Below are 24,670 nucleotides of genomic sequence, written 5' to 3'. Positions count from 1 at the left end.
CAATAAAGGTTTTGGTAGGCTAGTACCTGAGTTCTCCATTGAGAGGATCCAAAAGCGTGTTATGATTCAAAGATCCAATCCGGTTTCCCTGCACTACAAACATAACACAGAAGTAAAAAGCTCAGAGACCAAACACAACAGCACTTTAGTAAGAAGCTTACCAAATACAAAATTCAATCTCAGAAGTAAACACACACACCAAACCTCCGTAGTACTTGATCCAGATAACTCCTCGGCATCTACATTAGCAAAAAGGTTTGGAATGATTCTATCTGCAAAAACAAAAACACAAAAATTAAGTCAAATGAAGACACTCTTTAAAATGGATCACATTCAGGCATCAATTTGGTAATAAGAACAAGAACTTAAATAAAATATGTGTTTGTTACCTTAATAAGGCGAGCATATGAGCTGGTCTTTGTCGAGATATCTCCATACAAAAGGGATTTGTCTGAGAACAAACAAACTGATAAATAATAACTCAACAAACTGAGAACATAATAACTCAACATGGGCAAAACTGGAAGCTAAACCGTGGAGAGAGAGAAGCTGAAATGCTGGTAGCTCAGATACTTTCTCCTCCACCCATCAATTTCAGTAGCTCATCATGTACAATCTGCAACAAATCCATAATAAGCCACACTTCAGTACTATTGAAACCAAAATGATAGAGTGAAACAGCTATCAAAACCATTATGCTAATGAAACAGTATGTGGAAGGACAAAGGAGATGAAACAGAAACCATTATACCTTGACCAATTGAGTAGTTTACTTACTTGGATTGATGTCTACAATGGGTTTTCACCAACCTGAGAGAAAAAAAACAAAGAAGACCATTAGAAGCCTTGCATTCACAAATGAAACAACACACAATAAGCGAAAGACGAACACCTCCTGTTTGGAATGAAGGTACCTTCTCTGCCATATTTTGAATCTGGGAAAAAAGTTAAACTCATTTGAGACAAAAAGCCTCATGACAAACAACATAGCCCAACAAGCATCTTAAAGATTAAAAGATCTTACAGCAAGAAAAAAGCAGATGGACAGAGGTCCCTGAATAAGCATCCCTTTCACTGGAGTGAATGGAGTGACACCATATCTGTAAATTATAAACAAACACTGTATGTCAGGAGACTACACCAACTCAATAGTCAGGCAGAGCAGACCAGTTATAATATGACATAAACTCCAAATCTTAATAACTAGTTTTATCAGACAAAAAAGAAGTTTAACACTCTTTAAGAGAAATTGATTTCTGATCAAAAGAAGTTAAAATCAGCTTACTCTTTAAATAAATTCTTCATCTTTTTTTGATCTTCTGCCATCGTAACGGCGTCCATGCCCTGAAAGGAAATATGGAGAAAATTAGATAAGGAAATTAGTCAGTGCAAAAGCTATTGACAAAGTAGCAAAAGTGAGGATTAATCCTATGATGTATGGCTGTAATGGAAAAGTTAACATATACCTTGTTTTGCATTTCCTCCCGGATGGACTCCAACTGTGGCTTCATCAGCTGCATATGATCATAGTATAGACCTACTGATGGATGCAGCATACAGCAGAACCAAGTATAAACGCCAGAAAATATAAGTTAAAGTGCATAGACTTATACTTTCCTTTTATATGTCAAAATTTGTTTCAGAACCTGAGTATATAAACATACAAAAATGTAATGGTTAAAAGAACTTACAGCTTCTGTTGCCTTCTCTACAAAAGCACATCTCTCATTCGGAACTTACAGCTTCTGTTGCCATTCATCATAGAATTCGTTCAGCCATTCGCTCTCCACATGTTACCAGTATAATAGCTTTTCCCGATGCCTATAGACACCCAATTAAGAGTAAGCGATCAACATAAAACGTTAACTAAGTAACTTTCTATGACATAGTTGATCAAAGAAGAAGAACAGAAACCTCCTTGACACTCAAAGCAGCACCACCACCTCTTGACTCACCATATAGCGGGACGAGAAAGTCAACAATTTTCAATTATGATAGGAAACAAGAAAAATACACACGATTTTGCTCTCTCCAGTCATGCTAAACTCATCAAGAACTCATCAAGAACTCATCAAGGGCAAGAGAGTGGCCATATATTAGCACTCCATCCGCAAGAACCTAAACATAAATTTTAATTTCGATTAGACACAGACCCACCTACCTGATTTCCAATGTTGAGAGGTATGACATCACCCACCACAGTGTGTCATAGATTGAAATATCCACTGGCCTTCCACCTCTTGTCACCTGCAGCAATCAGCACAGGTGTAGTGTAACTAAGGAGGGAACAAGAAAAATATTATTGAGGGAGGACAAATTACATTGGTGCAAATCTATACCTCTAGATGTATGTTTCTCTTTTCATCACTCAAGTTTTGAAAATGGAGATGCTGTTTGTAGTCACTGACAGCTGCAGAGGAGAAGAAAGCATCAGAACAACACAAAGAGTCATTATCAAGATTTCACATATTAAGTGAAACAAGTTAACATTACCTGTGACAAGAATCACTGGAAACGCAATGCTTTCTCCATCATACCAATCTTCTTTGATACCCTGTCGATATTAGTTTGATCTACAAGCAGCTTCCTTGGCCTTTGAGTTTGATCTTGAAGCAGCCTCCTCGAGTCCACTAGTCAACTGAAGAAACACTCTGAAATTGTAATTTCAAAAAGCTAGGCACAAACATGAACTGTATAAATAGGCACCTCTGAGCAAGAAACGTTATGACTGGTAATCCTTTAAGAATTATAAAAAGCTGTTGAAACTGATAAGTTGGAACCAATGTAAAATTGGTGAAAGATTCATGTACCTGACCACCGCAACAGTTCTCTAAAAAATTCCGTGTGACAAAGACTCCTCCTGCAGCTTGCTGGTAGCTATTTGGAGCATATATGGCTGCAACATAGAACAGAGGAAAGATCAAAGTTAGAATTGAGACAAATACCACTTTGTACGAATAATTGTTTTGATAGGCTCGGCTCGCACCTGAGTTACTGTTTCATCAACTTCAGCAACTTTAATGAGAGGTTCTCCATTTAGAGGATCTAAAAGCGTGTGGTGATTAGAAGATCCAAGCCACTTTTCCTGCACTATAAATAACACGGAAGTAAAGCTCATCAGCAACTTAAGTAAGAAGCTTTAAGTACCAAATACATAATTCAATCTGAGAAGTAAACACACAGCTCTGTACTTCAGCAGGATGAGCACCAGATAGCTCCTTGGCATCTACGTTAGCAAAAGGTATGAAATGACTCTATATGCAAAAACAAAAATACAAAAATTAAGTTAAATGAAGACACTCTATTAAATGGATCACATTCAGACATCAATTTGGTAATCAGAATGGAAACTTAAATAGATTTTGTGTTACCTTAGTAAGGCGAGCATATGAGCTGGTCTTTGCCAAGAAATCTCCATAGTTTGTGACATCAGCAACCGTAGTAAGAAGCTTACCAAATTACAAAATTCAATCCGAGAAGTAAAGACACACACACCAAAGCTCTGTAGTACTTGAGCAGGATGAGCACCAGATAGCTCCTCCTCTTTATCTAGCTAGGGTATATAGCCAAAAGGTATGGAATGGTTCAATCTGCAAAAAAAACAAAACACAAAAAATTAAGTCAGATACATAACATAAAAGAGTATAACGTGGATTATATATAAATGAGTAAGTAGAACCAGTTTGATGTTGTTACTGTAAGGTGAAGTTCATCTTTGTTTCGGTTCTGAATCAGAGAGTACCAAATACTTCTCCTCCGCCCAGCAATCTCACTAGCTCATCAAGAGTACAATCTGCAACAAAGCCAGGATAAGTCACAGTTCAGTCAAGGCTCATCATGTACTACCAAATCTAATTCGTAAAATAAACAAAAATACTCAGAGAATGAAGAAGGGAACCTTGGCCATTGAATTTGGCTCTCTGCAAACAGCATCCTTCCTTCAATGTAGCAACTTTCATATCAAAAATATTAGAAAACCACTCAACTGAGATCAAAGAGAAAAAAGGAAATTAAGCAAAATTGGAAGCCAAACCGTGGAATTGCTGGTAGCCCGGCGAATGCAGCTCAGATACTTGTCCTCCGCCCGTCAGTTTCAGTAGCTCATCAAGTACAATCTGCAACATATCAATGATAAGCCACACTTCAGTACTATTGAAACCAAAAACGATAAGAGTGAAACAGCTATAAAAACCAATATGCCAATGTAAAAATATGGGGAAGGACTAAGGAATAAGGAGATAAAACAGAAAAAATATACCTTGAACAACTGCTGATCTGGTCCGATCAGTCAAAACCATCACAAAATGATAAAAGCATCATCCAAAACCTGAAATAACAAAAAAAAAACGAAGTAAAACATGTAATCAGAGAGAATAATGAATGAAAACAGAGAAGCAAAGTGAAAATTAAGAAGTGAACATGTAACTTTGTTTGTTCCAACAATATCAGAAACTAAACCTTGTAGAGTCGTATATATGCATGATACATAGACAATTCCATCTATAGCGTCAACCTTAGTAAGTAGCATTACAAAGCATCATAGAGACAGTACTGATCCCTTTCCTGAAAAAAAAAAAGCACACACACAAAGGAAGTTACCCGATGGATAAAAACCCTAGAAACCATCAATATTCAAAGTTTGACAAGGATACATCAAAGCCATATCACCGATCATTTACTATCATAGTAGCATCCTCCACATATGTTAAATCAATGAGAAGTAATTCAATTTTAGAAACCCAAAAGTGAAAATATCAGAAGCTATAACGAAAGCAGAGGAAACGAGTGACAAAGTTTCAGAAAACAAAAAAAAAGAGAGAGAGAGAGCAACACAGCAATCAATCAATACTATAGCACCAACATCGACCACCACAATCTACTACAACAAGATAAGGACAAGTAATTAAAATTAAGATTTCGAAATCAAACCGTAGGAGGAGGGAGCGAGCGATGATGATCAGATCGGATCATAAATTTGCTTCCAAAAACCCTGAAAAAGACAGAAGAAGGAACATACTTAATCAGATTAAGAAGAAGAAGAAGAAGAAGAATAAAGAAACAAAAAATACCTTCTAACAATTGGGAGGCTCACCTGTTAGCAAAACCGCCAAGAGAATCCTAATTTGAGCTCAAAGGGCAACAAAAAAGAGAAAGTACAGAAGAAAAAATCAAACCTTGGCCTTTGAGCTCAAGGGCAAGCGGCCTCCTCAACCGAACAAACATCTTGGCTCTTAACTTGGCTCCTTCCGTAATGTATCTTTCATGGCCAACATGCACCTACCAAACTCCATATCTTCGATTTCAACCAGCACCATATCTCTCGTCTCGCTACTCAACAAAGAAAGAGAAATATGAGAACTGCAAACAAGAAGAAGAAGAAGAAGAAGGAGGATGAAAAGAGAGAAGAGAAAGTGAGATTAGAGAGTACCATATGTAACTGTATCCGAAGAGATCTTTTCAAGGGACTCGTTGTCTTTTGCTTCCTCTTTAGATCAGAGAGTACCAAATACTTCTCCGAACACGATCAATCACCCTCTCGTAACTCTTAATCGTCTTTGCCACCGGAATAAAAACGAATCTTCGATGATGATCATCCCTCAATCTATCGCCATCGCCTCCCTAAATTTAGTTTTAAAATCTCGAGAAAAAAACGTGAAAATCAAGAAGAAGAAGGATCGAACCTTGGCCTTTTGAGTTTGCTCTTCACTTGGCTCCTTGTGTATCTTCCCTTGCCAACTCCAACAGCCTTCGACTTCAACGATTCATTCCGGGAAATTAGATGTTACCTGCATGGCTGCATCAAACGCAAATCAATGATTTCAAAACAACGCACAAAACAGAGTTGTCACCATATACAAACATCTAGGAAGAATGTGTTACCTTAGGTAAGGTGAGCATATGAGCTGCCTTTTTCAAGAGGCACCTGTAAGAACAAAAACATGACCACAAATTTAGTATCTTCGTATATAGAACAAAACTGAGAAATTAATAAACAGAACAAGAACAAACCAGTGGAGATCTAGATCGTCGGCATCTAGAATTCAATCTGCAAAAAAAAAAAAAACACAGAAGCCAGAACATAAAAGAGAGTAACAAGAGAACCAGTTTTTAAAATCTCAAAAATCAAGACGAAGAAGGATCGAACCTTGACCTTTTTGAGTTTTCTGCAAACAGCAGCCTCGAGTCCACCACCAGGCAACTGAACAAACATCTCGGCTCTTCACTTGGCTCCTTGCGTATCTTCCATTGCCAACAGTCTTCCATAGCTCCATTTCAATGCTTACCTAGCCAAGTAAAAGTGTATTACTTTGTATTACTTCAAACAGAGATGGAACCAATACAATTAGGAAGAGACTATATTCAATGTGAAGAATAATTAATACCGTACCTTGCTGTCCACTACGTACCTGAGAATTGCTGTTTTCACCCACTTTAATATTGAAAGGGTTCTCTCCATTGAGAGCATCCAAAAGCGTGTTATGATTGAGAGGATCCAATCCAATTTTCCCTGCACTATAAACATACCAAAGGAAAGTAAAAAAGTCTGAGAGGCCAAACACAAGAGCAACTTTAGTAACAAGCTTACCAAATTATAAAATTCAAAGTCTGAGAAGTAAAGACACACACCAGACCACAGAGCTCTGTAGCCATAACAGTTAGGATATCTTCACCAATCACCAATCCAAGAGCGTGTTAGATCCAAATCCACTCTCCCTGCAATATAAACATAACACACATGAAAGTAAAAAAAGCTCAGAGATCAAACACAAGAGCAACTTTAGTAATAATAAGCTTACCAAATTACAAAATACAAAGTCTGACAAGTAACGACACACACACCAAAGAGCTCTGTAGTGCTTCAGGAGGAGTAGGATGAGCACCAGAGAGCTGGCTCGTCGGCATCTAGGGTAGCAAAAGGTAATGGGATGGTTCAGTCTGCAAAAACAAACCAAAACACAAAAAAAAAATTAAGTCAATATGGTTGGATTCTGATAAGATACATAACAAAAAAAAGAGTGTACAAGGGTGGATAATAGTAAAACAGAACATAAAAGGGAACCAGTTTGATGTTATTACTGTACGGCGAAATAGTTCATCTTAGTGTTTGTTCTGAATCTTCTTCGTCATTTCTCCAAACCCTAGCATAGCGACCTACTTCGTCGCTTCAAAAGAAAAAGAATAAAACCAATCATTAGAGATCAAAAAAAGAAAAAAAGAAGAAGCAAAAATTGGGAAGACAAACCGTGGGTGGAGGAGAAGAGAGAGAGAGAGAGAGAGACGAGTTGAATTGGTGGGTGAGGATTGAGGAAGCAAGAACAGAGTAGCAGACACCCACTGGAATCTCCAGCGGAAAACTAAATGGTGTAATAATCCTAACCTGCATCATACACAAATCTATGATGTCAAAACAAAACACAAAACAGAGTTGTCACCAAATACAAACATCTAGGAAGCATGTGTTACCTTGGAGATAAGGCGAGCATATGGTCGAGATATCTCCATACAAGAGGTATCTGTAAGAAGAAAAACAGGACCATAAATTTAGTATCTTCGTATACAGAAACAAACTGAGAAAGTAATAACACAACAAGAACAAACCATATGATACCTCTGTGGAGATTTGAAAGGGTTATGGAGAACCATGCATAGGGGCACTGGGAGAAGTTGTCCACAAATATAAATGGCCAACATAGGAAAAGAAAAGTTAGAATTGAGACGGATACAACTTCGCAGTAGCAATAAAGGTTTTGGTAGGCTAGTACCTGAGTTCTCCATTGAGAGGATCCAAAAGCGTGTATTCGAAGATCCAATCCGGTTTCCCTGCATTACAAACATAACACAGAAGTAAAAAGCTCAGAGACCAAACACAACAGCACTTTAGTAAGAAGCTTACCAAATACAAAATTCAATCTCAGAAACCAACACACACACCAAACCTCCGTAGTACTTGAACCAGATAGCTCCTCGGCATCTACAGTAGCAAAAAGGTTTGAAATGATTCAATCTACAAAAAAAAAACACAATAATTAAGTCAAATGAAGACACTCTTTAAAATGGATCACATTCAGGCATCAATTTGGTAATAAGAACAAGAAGCGTCATTCCTCGAGTCCACCAAGTCTAAGTGAACAAACATTTGGGATCTTCTTCACTGGGCTCCTAGTGTATCTTCCATCGCCACAAAATGCACCTAGCAAACAGAGACGAGGTGTAAAAAAGAGAGTATATTTTTCGGATAAGAAAAGAGAAGAAAAGCAGATGAAGATTCAGAGAAACAGACCTTGGCAACAATCATGTGTACAAGTTACGGCGCAGCAAAATGCACGGAAGCCACCGTAGGAAAAAAAAAAAAAAAAAGAGAAAAACATGAAATCAAAGGACAAGTAGAGTAACTGAATTAGACAACACAAAGACAAATAAAAAATTACCTGACCCAAAATAGTCTATAGCTCTCGTCTCAGCCACTCTACACATAACATCACAACAATTGGGAAGACAAACCATGGAGGAGAGAAGATGAATTGCTGCTGGTACCGTTACACCGGTGCGTGCGGTGAATGCACAGTGTTCTCTCTCTCTCTCTCTCTCTCTCCCTCTCTCTCTCCCTCTCTCTCTGTATTCACGCCTTCACGGACCTGAGAAATTTTAATTGCTGGAAAATTTTCCACTGAGAGGCAAAATAAATAATCATAATAATAATTTTCTAAATGATATTATAAAAAAAAAAATAGAAGGGCTGAAAAATTCACCTGGGCATGTCTTGTTTGATGGGCTGAAGTTGTTGTTATTGGGCCTTTATCGGCCTGCTGAACAACACACACGAAATAAAACGATCAATCCACACACGAAATAAATCTCAAAAATCAAGACGAAGAAGGATCGAACCTTGGCCTTTTTTGAGTTTGCAAGCAGCCTCCTCAAGTCCACCAGTCAACTGAACAACATCTTGGCTCCTTGTGTAATGTAATCTTCCATTGCCAACAGTCTTCCATTCCACCCAACTCCATAGCTCCATTACAATGCTTACCTAGCCAAAGTAACATAACATTGTATTATTTCAAACAGAGATGGAACCAATAATACAATTAGGAAGAGACTATTATTCAATGTGAAGAAAAGAATTATTAATACCTTGCTGTCCACTCTAACAAGAGGTTTGTTAATTACCTGCATCACACACAAATCTATGGTTTCAAAACACCGCACAAAACAGAGTTGTCATCAAATACAAACATCTAGGAAGAATGTGTTACCTTAGGTAAAGCTAGCTCGTGGGCATCTAGGGTTCAATCTGCAAAAACAAAACAAAACACAGAAAAAATTATGTCAAGGTGATACGATACATAACAAGAGGAACCAGTTTGTTTGTTTGATGTTGTTATTGTAAGGCATCTCAGTGTTGGTTCTGAATCTTCTTCGTCAGTTCTTCAAACCCTAGCATAGCGACCATGTTCTGAATCTACTTTCGTCCCTTCACAAGAAAAAAAAACCAATCAAAAACGAAGAAAAGGAACAAGAAGCAAAAAATTGGGAAGACAAACCGTGGGGGAGGAGGAGATATCGAGACGAGTTGAATTGGTGGGTGAGGATTGAGGAATCAAGAACAGAGTAGCAGACACGCGATCTCTCCTACACGTCTCGACTCGATGATGGTTTTGCAATCTTGTCCGAAAGAAAAAAAAAAACCCTAAAAACAAAAATCAGACAAGTATGAGAATTGCAAAACAAGAAGAAGAAGAAGAACAGAGAGAAAGAGAGAGATCATAGAGTACCAAACAAGAAAGAAGAAAAGGGCTCGTCGATCGTCGTCGTCGTCTTCGCTAATTCTGAGATGAAGGAGAAAAGCAGAGAGTAGGGAAGCGTACAATCGGATCATCCCTTCGGCTTCATCGATTCATCATCGTGTCGAGGAAAACCACCGGCGGCGACAGAGCGCGGCTTCGCTCTTCGCAGAGAGAAACCAAAATATATATTAAAAAAAGATTAAAGATATGATTTTTGTTTTTCCATCGAGTGATTTTGTAGATTTTGTAGGGTTTACTAACTCGTAATAATAAAATAAATAGGATTTCCTTTTTTCTTTTATTCATTTGTTTTGCATATTTCTTTTTCTTTTTTTTAGATTAACTTTTCCTTCTTTTTTTTGCAATTGTACTATTAGATCACAAGATTCACAACGGTAAGATTATAATAAATGATCACAAGATTCACAAATCACAACGGTAAGATTATAATAAATGATCACAAGATTCACAACGGTAAGATTACAATTATTACGGTAAGATCTCTTGCTCGATCCACTTCCATCTTTGATCCGAAAAAGAAAATATATTTATATTGTTTTTTTTTTTTTTGTATTATTTATCAGCGTGACAATGAGAGTCATCATCCCCTTTCAGTTCCAACACTATTGTACGTCTCGGTCATGAGCTCTTGCACCTTCTCTTCTCCTCTCTAAACCGCTCCCATATATGTTCAAATTTATTTCATGTTTTGTTACTTAAACAAGATAACTAAAGGAGCCTATGTTATTCAAATTGTTTCTATAAAAAAACAATCTTCATTTCTCTAACCGGTAAAAAAACAAACTTACCCTATCGTTCCATAAAATAATCAAGGAACACATATGATTTCACTAGTATAGTAGCTGGCACCTCCAGCTTTTCTTATTTTTTAGCTCTCAGAGTAGTTTCCATCAATAATGGGAAAAATCTGTGTATGTTGTAGTAACTAGTTCACTTTTTCTTGACTCGAAAGCTTTATTAATTTTTCCTCTGGCCGGCTAGCAAAAATAGTATATGCACCCTTCTGAATCACCTCTTCTTGCTGCTGTTCTTCTTTCTTCCCATCACTTGGCTCTCCAGAGCCTTCAGCCTCTTACTAACAGGACTCAACGATGTTGAAGGAAAACTTGTATTGTTTTTTTTTTTTTTTTTTTGGTATTATTTATCAGCATCATTCACAAATACATATAGGCTATCACAATTATATGGTTAAATGTCAAGAGAAATAGATCCCCACTTATATAGTGTGGGAAGTTCATGATATAGGAGATGTACCTACTAATTAAGAAATGTTCAATCCAAGCATCGTGACAATGAGATTCGTCACTTTCATTTCCAACACTATCGTCTGTAATTAATGGTCACGAGCAGGCACCTTCTCCTAAATTGTTTCTATAATAACAGTCTGTTGACATTCTAACCTCTTCACTCTTTTGAGGTTAGTTTCATCAGAGATGAAGGAAAAGGCAGAGAGAGGGACAGAGAAAAGCTTACTTAATTAGTTGGAATCGAACAATGGGATGATCGATCCATCGGCGGCGATCTTCTCCCACTAAGACAATTCGCAGAGCACTTGTTCGCTCTCAGTCGTAGAGAGCAACAAAGAAGAAAGATGAGTTTTTTTTTCTTTTTCCACTGAGAGATGAGTAGTGATGACGGTGATGTGATGAGAGCATTTATTAGATTTTTAGGGTTTACACTTTACATCAAATAGAAATAGGAAAACTTGTTTTGTTTCCTTATGCGATTCCTTTTCTTGGATTAAATTTTCCTTTTTTCCAAACAAAAAAATGGAAATCGATCAGATCGCGACGGTAAGATAAAAAAAATAATTAAGAATAATATTAAATCCACTTTTATCTTTTGTTTAGCAAGCCTATCTACATATTGGTTCATTCTAAAGAAAGCATCATCATCATCATCATCAATCACAAACACATTCAACGAAAGGAAAAAAAATGTCAAGAGAAATACAAACCACTACTAATATGGTAAATCCGAAGAAATCAAACCACTCCCAGTATTTCCAATTTATTTCAGGTTTTTTTTTTGTTGTTACTTAACAAGATGATTATAAAAGAGTGTATGTTATATATTCAACAAAATGTTTCTATATATAAAAAAACAGTTTTATATTCTCTACTTATTTGGTCAAAACAAACTTACAATATCATCATCGTTCGTTCCATATAAAATAATCAAAGAAAACATATTATTAACCAGCTTTTCAGCTCTCAAGAGTAGCTAGCTTCCGACAATAATGATTAAAAAAATCTGTGTTGCTAGTAACTACAGTAGTTTACTTTTTGAATCCAAAATCTTTATTAATTTTTCCTCTTAACAAAAGCATAGTGTGCACCACTTTGGATCGATCACCTCTTCTTGCTACTCTTCTTCTTCCTGCCCTTGACTTGGCTCTCCAAAGCCTTGAGCCTCTTACTAACAGGAGGACTCATACTTACATATACCTTGTTTTGCATTTCCTCCCGGACGAACTCAAATGTAAACGACATATCGAGTGTGGACTGGACCGGCTCGTTGGGAAAACATACCCATTGAAATCCAAAAAAAAAAAAGATAGAGTTTCCATTGAGTAAAGTCTTTTACCAAAATTCAAAATTAAGGTTGGTTTGATAAATAACGCTAGAAAAGATGGTAAATTGTAAAATGTCTTCGTGATGTACTGTTAAATATGCGTACCAAAAATATGCGAAAGAACTATTTGACAGAATACTATTACTATGTTGTGATCTGTCAATGAACTTGTACAATCTTCATGAACAGAACCAGTTTATTAAATATGCCTTTTTACATTTTTCTTTTGGTTATTATCTTCAACAGCCTCGAGGTTTACATACGTATAGTCGTATACAAGGCCAGTTGCAATTGGTATTCGAAATAAGTGAAAAAGGACTAAAATTATGTTTAGAATCTCGATGTATTTTATAGCTAGGATTTCTTGTCTTAGTCTTTAATTAATTTTCGTTTCGACAAAGTTTTATTTATTGTTCTTCTGATGAACTGATACTACATAAATACCGTACAACAAAAGAAGTCGACTTATTACTAATTCTTACGAAAGGCTTTGAACAACATTTTGGCATTGTTTATTTCATGGTGCAACTTAGCGAACCGGGCATGGAGTGACTTTCTTACCGCATCAGAGATCCGGCCCCGGACTGACATCTTTACCGGACCCGCGAAGGGGCTGGAACAACTATTCTCGACGCTATAACTCTCAGCCGAAATGGCACAGACTTCAGCATTGTTTACGTGAAACAAGCATTCGGTCCAAGTTGTACAACGCACCACCTCTTGGAGTTCTTGGACAGAACACGTGCAATCTGTAGTGAACACATCGGCTGTTGGTTGGCAGTCCGCAAGGGTTCGGAACTGGCTTTTCGTCAGGTGTGAGAGGAAGAGCTTCGTGGACAGCGCTTGGTTAAGACTCACGGCGATAGCTGTATCCACGATGCGTCGAGGGCTTGTGTTGATCGTATTGGCGTAGACCGAGAGAGTTTCAACGCACAGGGATTGGTACGTTGTGGATTTGCAAGAGGATTGAATGAAGCTTAGTGCTTTTGCAGAAGTTCCGGCCGGGCTGACTTTGGCAGCTGTGAGTTCCGATGAGAAGAGGAAGGGGACGGAGAAAAGTAGAAAGAGAGCTTGGTATTGTTTTGTCATTGCTGATTTTCTTGAGGTTGAGAGAATTAAGTATGAATAGGAAATAGTTGGGGTTCAAATACTATCACCATGATAAGTATTAAAATCACGGTGATACTTATTTATAGTACTGGCTACCTTTTTGGAGTGCACTACTAATCACCATGATTATTTTGATATTTTGGTTATTTGTTTCATATTAAAATCACGTACCTTCCACTCACTTTCGTTCCAAACCTAAGTCGTTTAATATAGCTAGTAATTACAATCACGTAGCCAGATCCGATCGGATCGTTACACACACATATATAACTATATATATATATATATGTTGACAGCCAAAAAAATAATATATAAAAGGACTTGAAATTTGTATATAGAAATATGTAGTTGACTGAGTGACAAACTGACAAAAAATTATAGTTTCGTTTTGGGAGATGCGAAAAATGAAAAGTAACCAGATCTCAATTAATTCATCCAATGAAAGAAAAAAATGTATCTATATATCCTAATTGTGTTTGATATAGAAGAAAGAGGCAACCCATGCAGTTTTCGTCTTGGTAGTGACGTACAAGACCAGTCTGACGAATTCCTCCATCCTGTGTGTATTTGGCTACTTAGCGCGGGTCTTTGCCTTTTTCAACAAGAAAACAATTCACAGAAGAAAAGTTGGAATTATAGCTTTACGAAAGGTTCAAACTTTTGTACGCTAAGAGGAAGAACTAAGTATATACTAAAGATACTTCATATTCGTGTATTGTACTAAAAGAGCTTAGATTGTTGACAATTTTGACAAAAATGTGTAAAGAAAATTAATTGTTGTTTTCGTTGATCCTTCTATCCCGGATGTATCAAGATTAGCAAGTCTTATATATTAACTAAAATTCAGAAAGGTTGGTTTTAATAAATAACGCTAGAAAGTATATTGAGAAAATGGTAAGCTTTAAATTGTCTTCGTGATGTGCTAAATATGTCACATACGTACCAAAACTCTTTGACAGAATACTATATATTAGTACGTGCGATATGTCAATGGACTTGTACAATCTTCATGAACAGAAGAAACCACAGTATATTAAAACATAAGTAAGAGTGCACGCCTTTTTCCACTTTTCCTTTTTGGTAATTGATCTTTAATAATATCGATGTTCACATATATGTAAGACCAAATTGGTATTCCAGAGGTAAGTGAAAATGGACATTTTAGATTATGTTTAAAGTCTCGACGTGTTTTATCTTAAAATCTCGAAAAAGAAAGAAAACAAGTCTAACATTTTCACTATTTAGAGAAAATAGAGATTTTTTTTCAATCGTTCTCCTGATGGACTGATACTACATGAATACCATACAACAAAAGAAGTCTATTATTACTAATTCCTAGCAAAGGCTTTAAACAACATTTTGGCATTGTTTATTTCATGGTGTAACTTAGCGAACCGGGCATGGAGTGACTTTCTTACCGCATCCGAGATCCGGCCCCGGACTGACATCTTTACCGGACCAGCGTACGGGCTGGAGCAAGTGTTCTCGACGCTATGACTCTCACCCGAAATGGCACATACTTCAGCATTGTTTACGTGAAACAAGCATTCGGTCCAACTGGTACAACGCACCACCTCTTGGAGTTGCTGGATAGAACACGTGCAATCTGTATTGAACGTATCTGTCGATGGTGCGCAGTCCTGAAGGGTTCGAAACTGGCCCTTCGTCAGGTGGGAGATGAAGAGCTTCGTGGACAGCGCTTGGTTTAGACTCACGGCGATAGCTGTATCCACGAGACGTCGAGGGCTTGTTTTGATCGTATTGGCGTAGACGGAGAGAGTCTCAACGCACAGGGATTGGTACTTTGTGAATCTGCAAGAGGATTGAATGAAGTTTAGTGCTTTTGTGGAAGTTCTAGTTGGGCTAACTGTGGCGGTTGTAAGCTCCGACAAGACGAGGCAGGAGACGGAGAGGAGTAGAAAGAGAGCTTGGTATCGTTTTGCCATTGCTGTTTAAATATCTTGAAGTTGAGAGAATTAAGTGTGTAGAGGAAAGAGTTGTGGTTCAAATATTTATAGCACAATGCATGAAAACCTTTTTAGAGTTGTGGTTCAAATATTTATAGAATTAAGTGTGTAGAGGAAAGAGTTGTGATTCAAATAGTTAAATCTGATATTTCCTATTTAAAATCACGCATCTTCCACTCACTTTCGTTCCAAGTCCTAAGTTTAAATATCGATGATATATTGTTAATGTACAATCACGTAACCAGATCCGATCGGATCGTTACACACAAAAAAGAAACAAACATGTGTGTATATATATATATATATATATATATATATATATATATATATATATATATCTTTCGATTGTAGCCAATTGCACAAAGTTGTATAAATGACTTCTAATTATATATGAATATGTACGTAGTTGACTAAGAGAAATTCATTTATATGTATAGTAAACGTTATTGGATCTCATCTCAATGGATTAGATTTTTAACTTGTAGTATAATATAACTTATACCAGACTCTCAATTTTTAACAGAAAGTTGCATCCCATCTACCCATCCTCTATATATGACTTGAATATTTTAGTAAAAATAAATATTTAGTTTAGTTTGATAATAGTTACATTACATGCTACTAGAAAATCTTTGCAAATCATATTGTTAATTTGTTCAAAACATACAAAATGGTTAAGGCTACCGATTTCCCAAATTTCGAAAACTCAACTCTCATTTTCTTGTTCTTATATTTGATTCATTGATTGCACCATTATCATCTTGATCATATATGCAGTATGCTGGTTCGTGGGACGTTAAAAAGCAACACGGCCAAGGTCTAAGAATGTTACATCTTCGTTTTGTTTGGTTTTTTTTTTATCCTTCACAGCCTTTAACGTCTCAATTTTTTATTTTTTAATAGATGTTTATATTTTTACTTATATTTTGCTTTCTTTTTACCAAAATAATGCATAAATTACTCATAATTATAATTATATACTTGACTGAGTTAAGTATATATAATATTTTTACGAGATTAGAATTATCCAGATCTAAACTAATTCATTCATTGACAAAAAAAAAAAAAGTTCAACATTAGTTCACTCAAATAGTCAAATACGGTTATGATTCACATAAAGATATAAGAAATCGGTTCTCACTCTCTTTCTTTTTATTAGGTCATTTCTAGTAAATGTTTAAACACTTGCTGATGTAAATAAAAAGAAATTTGAATAAATTTTTTCTTCAAATTTTTTTCCTTTGACAAAAATTCGTTGGGACAAAACCAATTTGTACAATGAATAAAGAAAAATAATTCTTGTTTCCGTTGACCTTTTAGTTTCGGATAAATCAAAACTAGCGTTCGTGGAGAAATTAATTTGTTTGTAACAAGTTTATAACACATGATCATACTACATACAGTTTAAAAGTGTTCAAGTTTTTATATATCTTCCTCCATGGTTGTCAAAAATGTATTTACAAAGATATAGTTATTTAGAATTATAAAGGGATATTTAATTTTGTGTGAAACAGAGATAAATAAAAAAATGTTTATTAATAAATTATGTTTCAATTAGAAAATAGCATTATTTCAGTTTTTCAAAACTTCTTTAGAGAAGTCTCCATGTTCTTTTTCTCTACTTCAAGATTTTATTTACGAAGTCTGATTTTCTTGTCATGATCAAAACGCAAGCAGCATGATCTTTTTTTGTTTCCTTAAAATCATGTGGATAAACATAAGAAATTCGTTTGAGAACAAAAAAAATACACAAGAAATTCTAAAGAGCCAATTTAATAGAAGCTTTGAAATCAGAGAAACAAGAAATATTTTTATTCACATATATGTTCATATATATGTATTATTTATGTATAATTGATAAGAGTACGTAGATGACAATGTTGTACTACGTCAAAGTAATTTAATAACTTCGCAGCTAAAATAATAATAAAACGTTTGCATCGAATTATAATATACACAGTAGTTAACAACCGTATCCACAAAAACATCACAAAAGTTCCAAGAAAATTTCGGATTGAGTTTTCTATCCTGACTGTAAAATACATTAATTAATTGTATGAACAATGATAATTACTATTAATTAAATCTTAAGCATCCAAAAAAAAAGGGCAAGAAACTCCATACGTGTGTTTGTTATATATAGTTAGTTAGTTGAGATAAACTTGGTTACCACTTCTGTGTTGTTGTTTTTTTATTTTCTCTTTTCCATTTTCCATTTCTCGACCCCTAAGAGTCTAGCTAATTACTTTCACGATTTCCAAATATACAATAACAAAAGTTTATTTGATGAAACATTTTAAAAACCATATATGATTATGGGTGGTCGTAAACCATGTTGTGATGAGGTTGGATTAAGAAAGGGACCGTGGACAGTGGAAGAAGATGGGAAGCTAGTTGATTTCCTAAGGATACGTGGCGGCGGTGGTGGATGGTGCTGGAGGGACGTCCCCAAACTGGCGGGACTAAGACGGTGCGGTAAAAGTTGCCGTCTCCGGTGGACTAATTATCTCCGGCCAGATCTCAAGAGAGGTCTTTTTAGTGAAGAAGAGATCCAACTCATCATTGATCTTCATGCTCGTCTTGGCAACAGGTTTAATGTTATTTTATTTTCTACTTGTAATATGAAATATTCTAATGCGTTGTGTATAATATGGTTATAGATGGTCGAAGATTGCAGTAGAGTTACCGGGAAGAACAGACAACGATATTAAAAACTATTGGAACACTCATATAAAGAGGAAGCTTATAAGAATGGGTATTGATCCAAACACACATCGTCGGTTTGACCAACAAAATGTCAACGAGGAGGAGGAGAAGGTATTAAAGGTCAACAGTCCAAAGCCTCCGAGTGAGCCAGAGGTAGTAGTAGTACCTGTGGTTTTGCAGAATGACACGTCAGCTGGAAATCTAAACGAGTTGGCTGACGTGGACGGTGATGATCAGCCGTGGAGCTTTTTAATGGAAAATGACGGAGTAGGAGCCGGAGAGCTTACGATGCTATTGTCCGGCGACATTGCGTCATCATGTTCTTCTTCGTCATCGTTGTGGTTGAAGTATGGAGATTTGGGGTACGAAGATTTAGAACTTGGTTGTTTCGATGATTAGAGAGATTAAAGTATGTTTTATTAGGCCGTAGGTTGATTAATCCAAAGGTTCGTTGACATCATTCTATGACCATAGTTGATGTCAGTATAACGAATAAAACAATAGCAATTTCCAAATTCCTTAATCAACTACTATATTACGTGCTTTGCACTTTTAATGTCACAGATTTCATCTGGAACTAACGGATACATTTTAGAGCTTACGTTTGGAATTATAATAAAACAGAGTACAGGTTACACATATTGTATACAAATTCAAGAATTTTTTATATTTAATTTTAAAAAAATCTTGTAATTCAATATGTGTATCATGTAATTACATAAATTAATATCATACTCAAATCTCTGTAGCTCTTTTGCTTCCTAGCTATGCTATGCTTCCAAGTTATTATAACTTATCTTTTATGGTTTGAACCAGGAACCAATCAGCGCTTCTTCGAGTTAGATATGATGATCCATACATGTTAGTCATCATGTTTCGGGTCGATGGGCTGATTGGTTCGAAGCTTCTGTTGATTCCTTCGCGTTCTTTAAAACAAGATCGTAGTTGATCGAAGCGAGTTGTGAGAGGTTCTGATAACACAAAAACCATTGTCAAAAGAATTAAGCATTTCTTAAGGGATAAATATTTCAAAACAAATAAATCTTGGGGATTAACTAACTGACCTTGAACGAAAAATTGCTGAAGGAATACTTCACAGCAAGGTTTGGTCCATTTCCAAATTCTGCTAAGCTACTACACTCATCACCCTGTTTTACAACATAAACCTTTTATTTTTTTTTAATTCTGTGAGCATTCAGATGATAACACTAAAAATGAATGTAAGACGAAAAAAAAAAGTAGAGAGAAAGAGTGAGAAAGTCATACATCTTCGTCCTGTGTGTTGAAGGAGCTACTGCTGCATGTGTCTGTAAGGTCATCAAAATCACTACCTCCATGAACATTTTCATCTTCCGGGTTCCATATATACCGGCTCATGAAGTAACTAGTGTCTTGTGGTTCAGCTGCTGGCACAAACATAGCCTGTAACAATAGATTAGTTAACGTTAGTATATAGATTTGATTTTGTAAAGGAACTTAATTTAGCTTCTGAATATGGAAAGAACCTTTTGCCGGGCAAGCGTGTCCCAGTTAATATCTTTGAAAAAATGATGTTGTTTCACCTGTAAGGAGATATTTAGAGACCCGAGGACTTGAGAAAAGTTAGCTAGTAGGGTTGAATTAATAGAGATTTACCTCTCCAGCTCCCGTTGCCCCTAGCCTTTGAACAGGATTTTCAGTTAACAACCTAAAAGAAGGACAAAAGTAGATAAGGTTAACACAATCAACATGTTCTGTTTTCACTTTGATCTCAATTAAAGGCGTGTAGAAAATAAAATGGCAAAATTACAGAAAACATGGTAAAGAGATGAAGTTTCTGAGATTCATATCCAAAAAGTGTGTGATCTTACTTGTTAATTAGATCATGTGCTTCATAAGATATCTCCTCTGGCACATTAGGCCATGGTATATCTCTGTTGATTATATTTTCAAAAATTTGCTGCAAACCAATATATGAAAGATAATGTTAAGGCCTTAACATGATGTCTACTTCTGGTATCTCATAAATTCATCTTGAAAATATACCTGTGGGGTTTCTGCATTGAAAGGAGGTATGCCCACCAGAAGCTCAAAAAGAATAACACCGACTGACCACCAATCAGCAGTTTTACCTGTTATGAGTAGTGATGATAAGTCCATGTACAAATAAATGATGGCATGGAATGAAAGGAAAATGAAATACTAACCATGACCCATTCCAAGAAGTATTTCAGGTGCAAGATAATCAGGAGTTCCAACAACTGCATGTTTCTTACGACTATCTTTTCCTTGTGAATTTTGAGCTGTTGTTCCATCATCTGCAAAAAATCCACTGTTTCCCAGTGATGCATCACCTGACAAGTCATCTGTGCTGTTGATAAGACCAACCTTGGAAAGCCCGAAATCTGTCAACTGTAATTAATTCCAAGGGTTATATTTTGCGAGACGAGCGGTCTCGCTGTCAATTTATAATGCATAAAACTATATATTGACCTTGATGTGACCATCCTGATTGATCAACAAATTGTCTGGCTTGAGGTCTCTGTGAATGATATTTACAGAATGCAAATACTCCAGAGCAAGAACCTGAAAAAGCATTTGATTGAATTCAATTTCTATCCTGTGGAGAGTTATGTCTTAATCCGGACACAATTGAGCAAATCATGAGATGTTACAAATGGCCTTACAACTTCTGCAATATAAATGCGGGCCATGTCTTCATCCAAGCAGCCAAGATTTCTCAACAAGGAGAAGAGATCTCCACCATTCAAGTACTCCATAACTAGATAAAGATTCTCCCGGCATGTGAAAGAATAGAAAAACCGAACCTGCACAGCTAAAAGAAGTCTTAGAGAAAGCACCAATATTTTCACAAATATATTCATGAGGGCAGTTATACATTGCTTGTATTACATACCACGAATGGATTACGAACTGATATAAGGATGTTCCGCTCAGCTAGGATACTCTCAACAGCATTCTTACGGATCATATCAGCCTTCTTTAAAACCTGTACGATGGTTTTGACAACATTGAGTTATACTTAGAACAAATTTCTTGAGCCAACATTGAGTTAGTAACACCAACCTTTATGGCGAACAAATCACCGGTGGCTCTCTTTTTGGCAAGAAATACTCTTCCAAATGCACCACGGCTAATTGGTTTTATAATTTCAAAATCTTCTATTGATGTTCGATCTTTAGCACGTGGATTAAGTGGGCTTGCCCGTAAGCTTCGTACTGTATCCTCATCTGCTGAGCTTTCTTCATCCGCCACGGCATTAGACGAATCTACTTTTTCATCATCTATCGATCCACAAAGTTCAATGTACTTTTCCCTGGATTTGAGAAACAATAAATCAGCATGAATGAAGTTGCAGTTAAACAGTAATGATGAGCCAAAAGCAGTACAAGGGAAAATGATTACTGTAGTAGCTTCTCTATGCGTCTTCCAAACGTTTCAACCACGAGGGCATCTGCCTTCCTATCCTGAATGACGTACTTTAGCTCATCCAACTGCTCAATCATGAAATCCAATGAACTGTATCCACATACATTCACATTTGCCACAGAGCGAGCAATATCTAGCAACTTGTTTATCTGTCAACAAAGCAAAAAATAAAAGTTGAGGAGAAGTTGAATACTCTAGGGGAAAAATGAAAAGAATGTAAACATTTACCTGCTGATAATTCTCCAGCTCTGATATTGTTTTTCGACCACTTAGTAGTAAATCGACTTGGCTTGTCCTCGGTGTTGATGGTGATGGTGGTGTCAAGCTTCCTGCTGACGATTCCTTTGTTCCATTGGCCATTGAAGCTTCATTCAAGACAGTCAGCTCATCCAAAGAAACTGTATTCTCTGAACGAGGAACGCAATCAAGCATATCAACTGAACATCTCTGAGTTATTTCATCCAGATCTTCATGTCTAATGGATGTTGATAATTTCGCACTATCGGCAACTGCTCTTGGAGTTATGCTGTTCTTTGGCGTCCATGACTCCAATATTTTCTCAAGACTTTCAGCTACTCTTTCAAGTCTTAAGTTTACATTTATTCCCTTCAAGTCACATCTATCAGCGATTGTGCATATTCGAGAGTGCTCTTCTACATGTACGACTGGTATTTCAACTTCACAGATACGACAAATCATGGAATTATCGTATGTCACACACTGATGGTCCGCCCAGAAACCCCACAAAGCACTTCTGTCGGCAGATGCAGGCTGGCCTGACGGGCTATGCAAGTTTTCAGCGTTTTCATCACCATAAACTTTTGGTTGGATTTTGCTCTCCCCCTTGGCCTTGGGAGTGTTATTAGCACTACGATTTTTCTCAGCAGCTGATGGAAGCTTCTTCCAAGATGACATCCGGAAATTACTTGAAGCTGAATCAGTACTCCTAGCAGTATTTACTTCCGCCCCATCGGCTCCACTGCTAGAGTTCTGATCAAGGTTATCTTCTTTGCCAACTAGAGTTTGCTTTTCATTTATCTTTTGGATTTCTTTCTCTCGAAGAAGGTCTTGTTGTCGCGAGATTTCTACCATCTGTTCTGGATAAACACCGAGATCACTTAGCTGGTGCATTCCCAAAATATGTTCTTCAACGTAACCACTCTCTTTACGAAACTGCACAAGCCTATTGCAACGAGTAAGGATAAAAAGAAGACGGTTATGAGCCTGTTTAAGACCTCCCATTGGTAGCTCCTGACGTTTATCATCTAGCTTCTGAACAATACCTTCACATTTAACCCAAAACTCACTAGCTGGCATGGTTGCACATTGCCGAGCCTCAACTAACAGATCCTCTAACCCAACTCTTAACTCTTTGTTAGATTCTGGAGTGCTCTCTAGAGTAGTCACTAAGTAGCCAGCAAAAACTCCTAAATCAGCATCAACATCTTCCTTTTGTTTATCAAACTTTGTTCTGATCGCCGCCATTACCTCCTATAAAATTAGAAAAAACCATTCCAAAGTTACGAAGCTGAAGAACTCAAACTCATTAAAAGAATCAGTAATATATACAAACCTCCATGTGACCAACAGCTCGAGATCTCCAAACGGGAAAAGGTCGCACACCTTTAGAATTGAGTTCGTGAGAGAAGCTCTTGATGTCATGAGGTTTCTTCTTCCTTCCACTCGTTACACGCAATATGGCTTGGAAACGTGGAGACTGTGTTTCTTTAGCAAGACCTACATGAGTACTCTGCAAATTGATAAAAACAGAATTAGCAATGTGAAATTCTCATGAAACTGAAAACCATACATACAAAGAAGAAGACACTCACCTCTAAGCCTGGATTGGTATTTGCAGGCACCCGTTGAGATTTTGATTGGCTCCACTGAACTTTTTTCCCTAAGAGACATTACAACAAACACCTCATGATCATTACGATTCAATCGGACTTTTGGATTTTGAAAATTTCATAAATCCTAAAAATCGAATCAAGGAGAAAACAAACCTTGATCGGGTTGATGAGGAGGAATAGGCCATCTAGCACGAGCATCAGCGCGAACATCAACAATTCCAATCTTAGGTTTCTCCTTGGTGACGACGACGACGACGTCCTTATCATCTTGACCGGAGGAAAACCTTAAAGGAGACGGTGCCGGAGACGATTTCGTTCTGATATGATTCAAACCTAAGGAAGAAGGAGCAAGAATCTCCGGCGAATCGTGGTGACTCGTCGAACCTGATTCCGGCGTAACCTTATCCTCCTCCGCCGCCGGTTCATTCTCCGGATGACGGGAAGGAATCGCAGGGATCTTGTTCAGTTGTTTCGCGTTGGTGGAGGTCGGTTGTGGATCCTGATCGTTGTTCTCACGCGACGGTTCCGTCGTAGACATCGGCGACGTTTGTTTAATAATAGAAATTACCTCAGAGAATTAATTGAAATTTCCATATTTGACACTCCGATCCTTTTTTATTTTTTTTTCCTCTGTTTGATTTGTTTTTGTGATTTTATCAAACCATAACGTTTACACAGAAGCGGTTGCGAGAGAGAGAAAGGACATAGAAGGAAACAAGACTGAGGTTTTCGCGGGAACTGGGGGGGACTCAGTTTTCATTATCAGTGAATAATAATTTCTGACTTTTTTTTTTTTGTTTGGATTTAAATTTGGATATAATTTTAGTTAATTTTTTACAACACCTAAATAAATAAAGAATGATGTATATATTGTATAGTTTTTCTATAGAATATAAAATATAAATGTGGAGAGTGTCCAAATTGAAACTACGTGCTTCCAACAAAATGCATGTCTTCCCCATTTCCTAGAAACAACTCCAAATCTTTTTTTTTTTTGCTAAATTTATAATTAAGCAGTTCATGATGTTTTCTTCTTAGTTGACCCAAAAAAAAAAAAAAAAAAAAAACACGGTGCTTAAGATAATTTTGGTTATCTTCAAGAAAAATAAAAAAAAATTGGTTTTTAATTACAGAACGTTTATATACTTTATAAATTCCAAGAATTAAATAAGCATATATAGTTTGTATTTTAAAGGATAAATAGTTTTCCTAGTAATTGGGCCAA

General features: G+C 36.6%; 5 protein-coding genes across 48 annotated transcripts; 1 reads left to right on the top strand and 4 right to left on the bottom strand.

Annotated features, from left to right (window-relative positions):
- Nucleotides 1-26: 26 nt before the first annotated feature.
- LOC109129594 (mitochondrial inner membrane protein OXA1-like) lies at nucleotides 27-8,655 on the bottom strand. Of its 44 annotated transcripts, XM_087473481.1 has the most exons (42): nucleotides 8,430-8,655; nucleotides 8,064-8,191; nucleotides 7,933-7,972; nucleotides 7,764-7,821; nucleotides 7,610-7,655; nucleotides 7,465-7,514; nucleotides 7,244-7,378; nucleotides 7,078-7,163; nucleotides 6,841-6,936; nucleotides 6,628-6,714; nucleotides 6,389-6,513; nucleotides 6,146-6,284; nucleotides 6,010-6,046; nucleotides 5,881-5,923; nucleotides 5,682-5,794; nucleotides 5,429-5,602; nucleotides 5,175-5,328; nucleotides 4,930-4,990; nucleotides 4,459-4,563; nucleotides 4,259-4,327; nucleotides 4,034-4,115; nucleotides 3,899-3,952; nucleotides 3,697-3,793; nucleotides 3,496-3,590; nucleotides 3,372-3,412; nucleotides 3,182-3,254; nucleotides 2,987-3,090; nucleotides 2,811-2,896; nucleotides 2,494-2,638; nucleotides 2,340-2,410; nucleotides 2,198-2,247; nucleotides 1,915-2,118; nucleotides 1,692-1,821; nucleotides 1,467-1,540; nucleotides 1,286-1,344; nucleotides 1,025-1,100; nucleotides 893-935; nucleotides 752-810; nucleotides 534-616; nucleotides 390-451; nucleotides 200-272; nucleotides 27-93 (listed from the first exon to the last, which is right to left on the bottom strand). In XM_087473481.1, exons 2-8 carry the CDS (start codon nucleotides 8,101-8,103, stop codon nucleotides 7,140-7,142), a joined length of 393 nt encoding a protein of 130 aa, XP_087329607.1. In that variant the 5' UTR covers nucleotides 8,104-8,191; nucleotides 8,430-8,655; the 3' UTR covers nucleotides 27-93; nucleotides 200-272; nucleotides 390-451; nucleotides 534-616; nucleotides 752-810; nucleotides 893-935; nucleotides 1,025-1,100; nucleotides 1,286-1,344; nucleotides 1,467-1,540; nucleotides 1,692-1,821; nucleotides 1,915-2,118; nucleotides 2,198-2,247; nucleotides 2,340-2,410; nucleotides 2,494-2,638; nucleotides 2,811-2,896; nucleotides 2,987-3,090; nucleotides 3,182-3,254; nucleotides 3,372-3,412; nucleotides 3,496-3,590; nucleotides 3,697-3,793; nucleotides 3,899-3,952; nucleotides 4,034-4,115; nucleotides 4,259-4,327; nucleotides 4,459-4,563; nucleotides 4,930-4,990; nucleotides 5,175-5,328; nucleotides 5,429-5,602; nucleotides 5,682-5,794; nucleotides 5,881-5,923; nucleotides 6,010-6,046; nucleotides 6,146-6,284; nucleotides 6,389-6,513; nucleotides 6,628-6,714; nucleotides 6,841-6,936; nucleotides 7,078-7,139. The 44 variants fall into 44 exon arrangements, with proteins under 44 accessions (XP_087329607.1, XP_087329532.1, XP_087329496.1 ...); XM_087473406.1 differs by having other exon boundaries at nucleotides 3,372-3,590; nucleotides 5,429-5,619; nucleotides 6,408-6,513; nucleotides 6,587-6,714; nucleotides 6,798-6,936; XM_087473370.1 differs by having other exon boundaries at nucleotides 3,372-3,590; nucleotides 6,408-6,513; nucleotides 6,587-6,714; nucleotides 6,798-6,936.
- A 4,100-nt stretch (nucleotides 8,656-12,755) lies between these two features.
- On the bottom strand, nucleotides 12,756-13,527 carry LOC104739807 (pectinesterase inhibitor 11-like). Its single transcript, XM_010460269.2, has one exon. The coding sequence runs from the start codon at nucleotides 13,467-13,469 to the stop codon at nucleotides 12,852-12,854; it is 618 nt and encodes a 205-aa protein (XP_010458571.1). The 5' UTR covers nucleotides 13,470-13,527; the 3' UTR covers nucleotides 12,756-12,851.
- Nucleotides 13,528-14,633: 1,106 nt separating this feature from the next.
- LOC104739797 (pectinesterase inhibitor 11-like) lies at nucleotides 14,634-15,501 on the bottom strand. Its single transcript, XM_010460260.2, has one exon. The coding sequence runs from the start codon at nucleotides 15,434-15,436 to the stop codon at nucleotides 14,819-14,821; it is 618 nt and encodes a 205-aa protein (XP_010458562.1). The 5' UTR covers nucleotides 15,437-15,501; the 3' UTR covers nucleotides 14,634-14,818.
- Nucleotides 15,502-17,625: 2,124 nt separating this feature from the next.
- LOC104739788 (transcription factor MYB20-like) lies at nucleotides 17,626-18,686 on the top strand. The gene is made up of 2 exons (XM_010460247.2): nucleotides 17,626-18,047; nucleotides 18,118-18,686. The coding sequence occupies exons 1-2, from the start codon at nucleotides 17,767-17,769 to the stop codon at nucleotides 18,560-18,562; spliced, it is 726 nt and encodes a 241-aa protein (XP_010458549.1). The 5' UTR covers nucleotides 17,626-17,766; the 3' UTR covers nucleotides 18,563-18,686.
- A 123-nt stretch (nucleotides 18,687-18,809) lies between these two features.
- Nucleotides 18,810-24,178, bottom strand: LOC104739779 (putative serine/threonine protein kinase IRE). Its single transcript, XM_010460236.3, has 17 exons — nucleotides 23,599-24,178; nucleotides 23,425-23,492; nucleotides 23,166-23,342; nucleotides 21,821-23,083; nucleotides 21,569-21,741; nucleotides 21,230-21,479; nucleotides 21,060-21,152; nucleotides 20,830-20,970; nucleotides 20,636-20,728; nucleotides 20,350-20,554; nucleotides 20,189-20,274; nucleotides 20,014-20,102; nucleotides 19,799-19,850; nucleotides 19,669-19,725; nucleotides 19,430-19,585; nucleotides 19,228-19,311; nucleotides 18,810-19,134 (listed from the first exon to the last, which is right to left on the bottom strand). The coding sequence occupies exons 1-17, from the start codon at nucleotides 23,981-23,983 to the stop codon at nucleotides 19,033-19,035; spliced, it is 3,474 nt and encodes a 1,157-aa protein (XP_010458538.2). The 5' UTR covers nucleotides 23,984-24,178; the 3' UTR covers nucleotides 18,810-19,032.
- Between the last annotated feature and the right edge of the window lie 492 nt (nucleotides 24,179-24,670).

The sequence above is a fragment of the Camelina sativa genome, chromosome 2 (genome assembly GCF_030686135.1).
Source record: "Camelina sativa cultivar CO46 ecotype springtype chromosome 2, ASM3068613v1".
NCBI classification, from domain to species: domain Eukaryota; kingdom Viridiplantae; phylum Streptophyta; class Magnoliopsida; order Brassicales; family Brassicaceae; genus Camelina; species Camelina sativa.
This window is presented reverse-complemented; position numbering and strand designations above follow the sequence as displayed.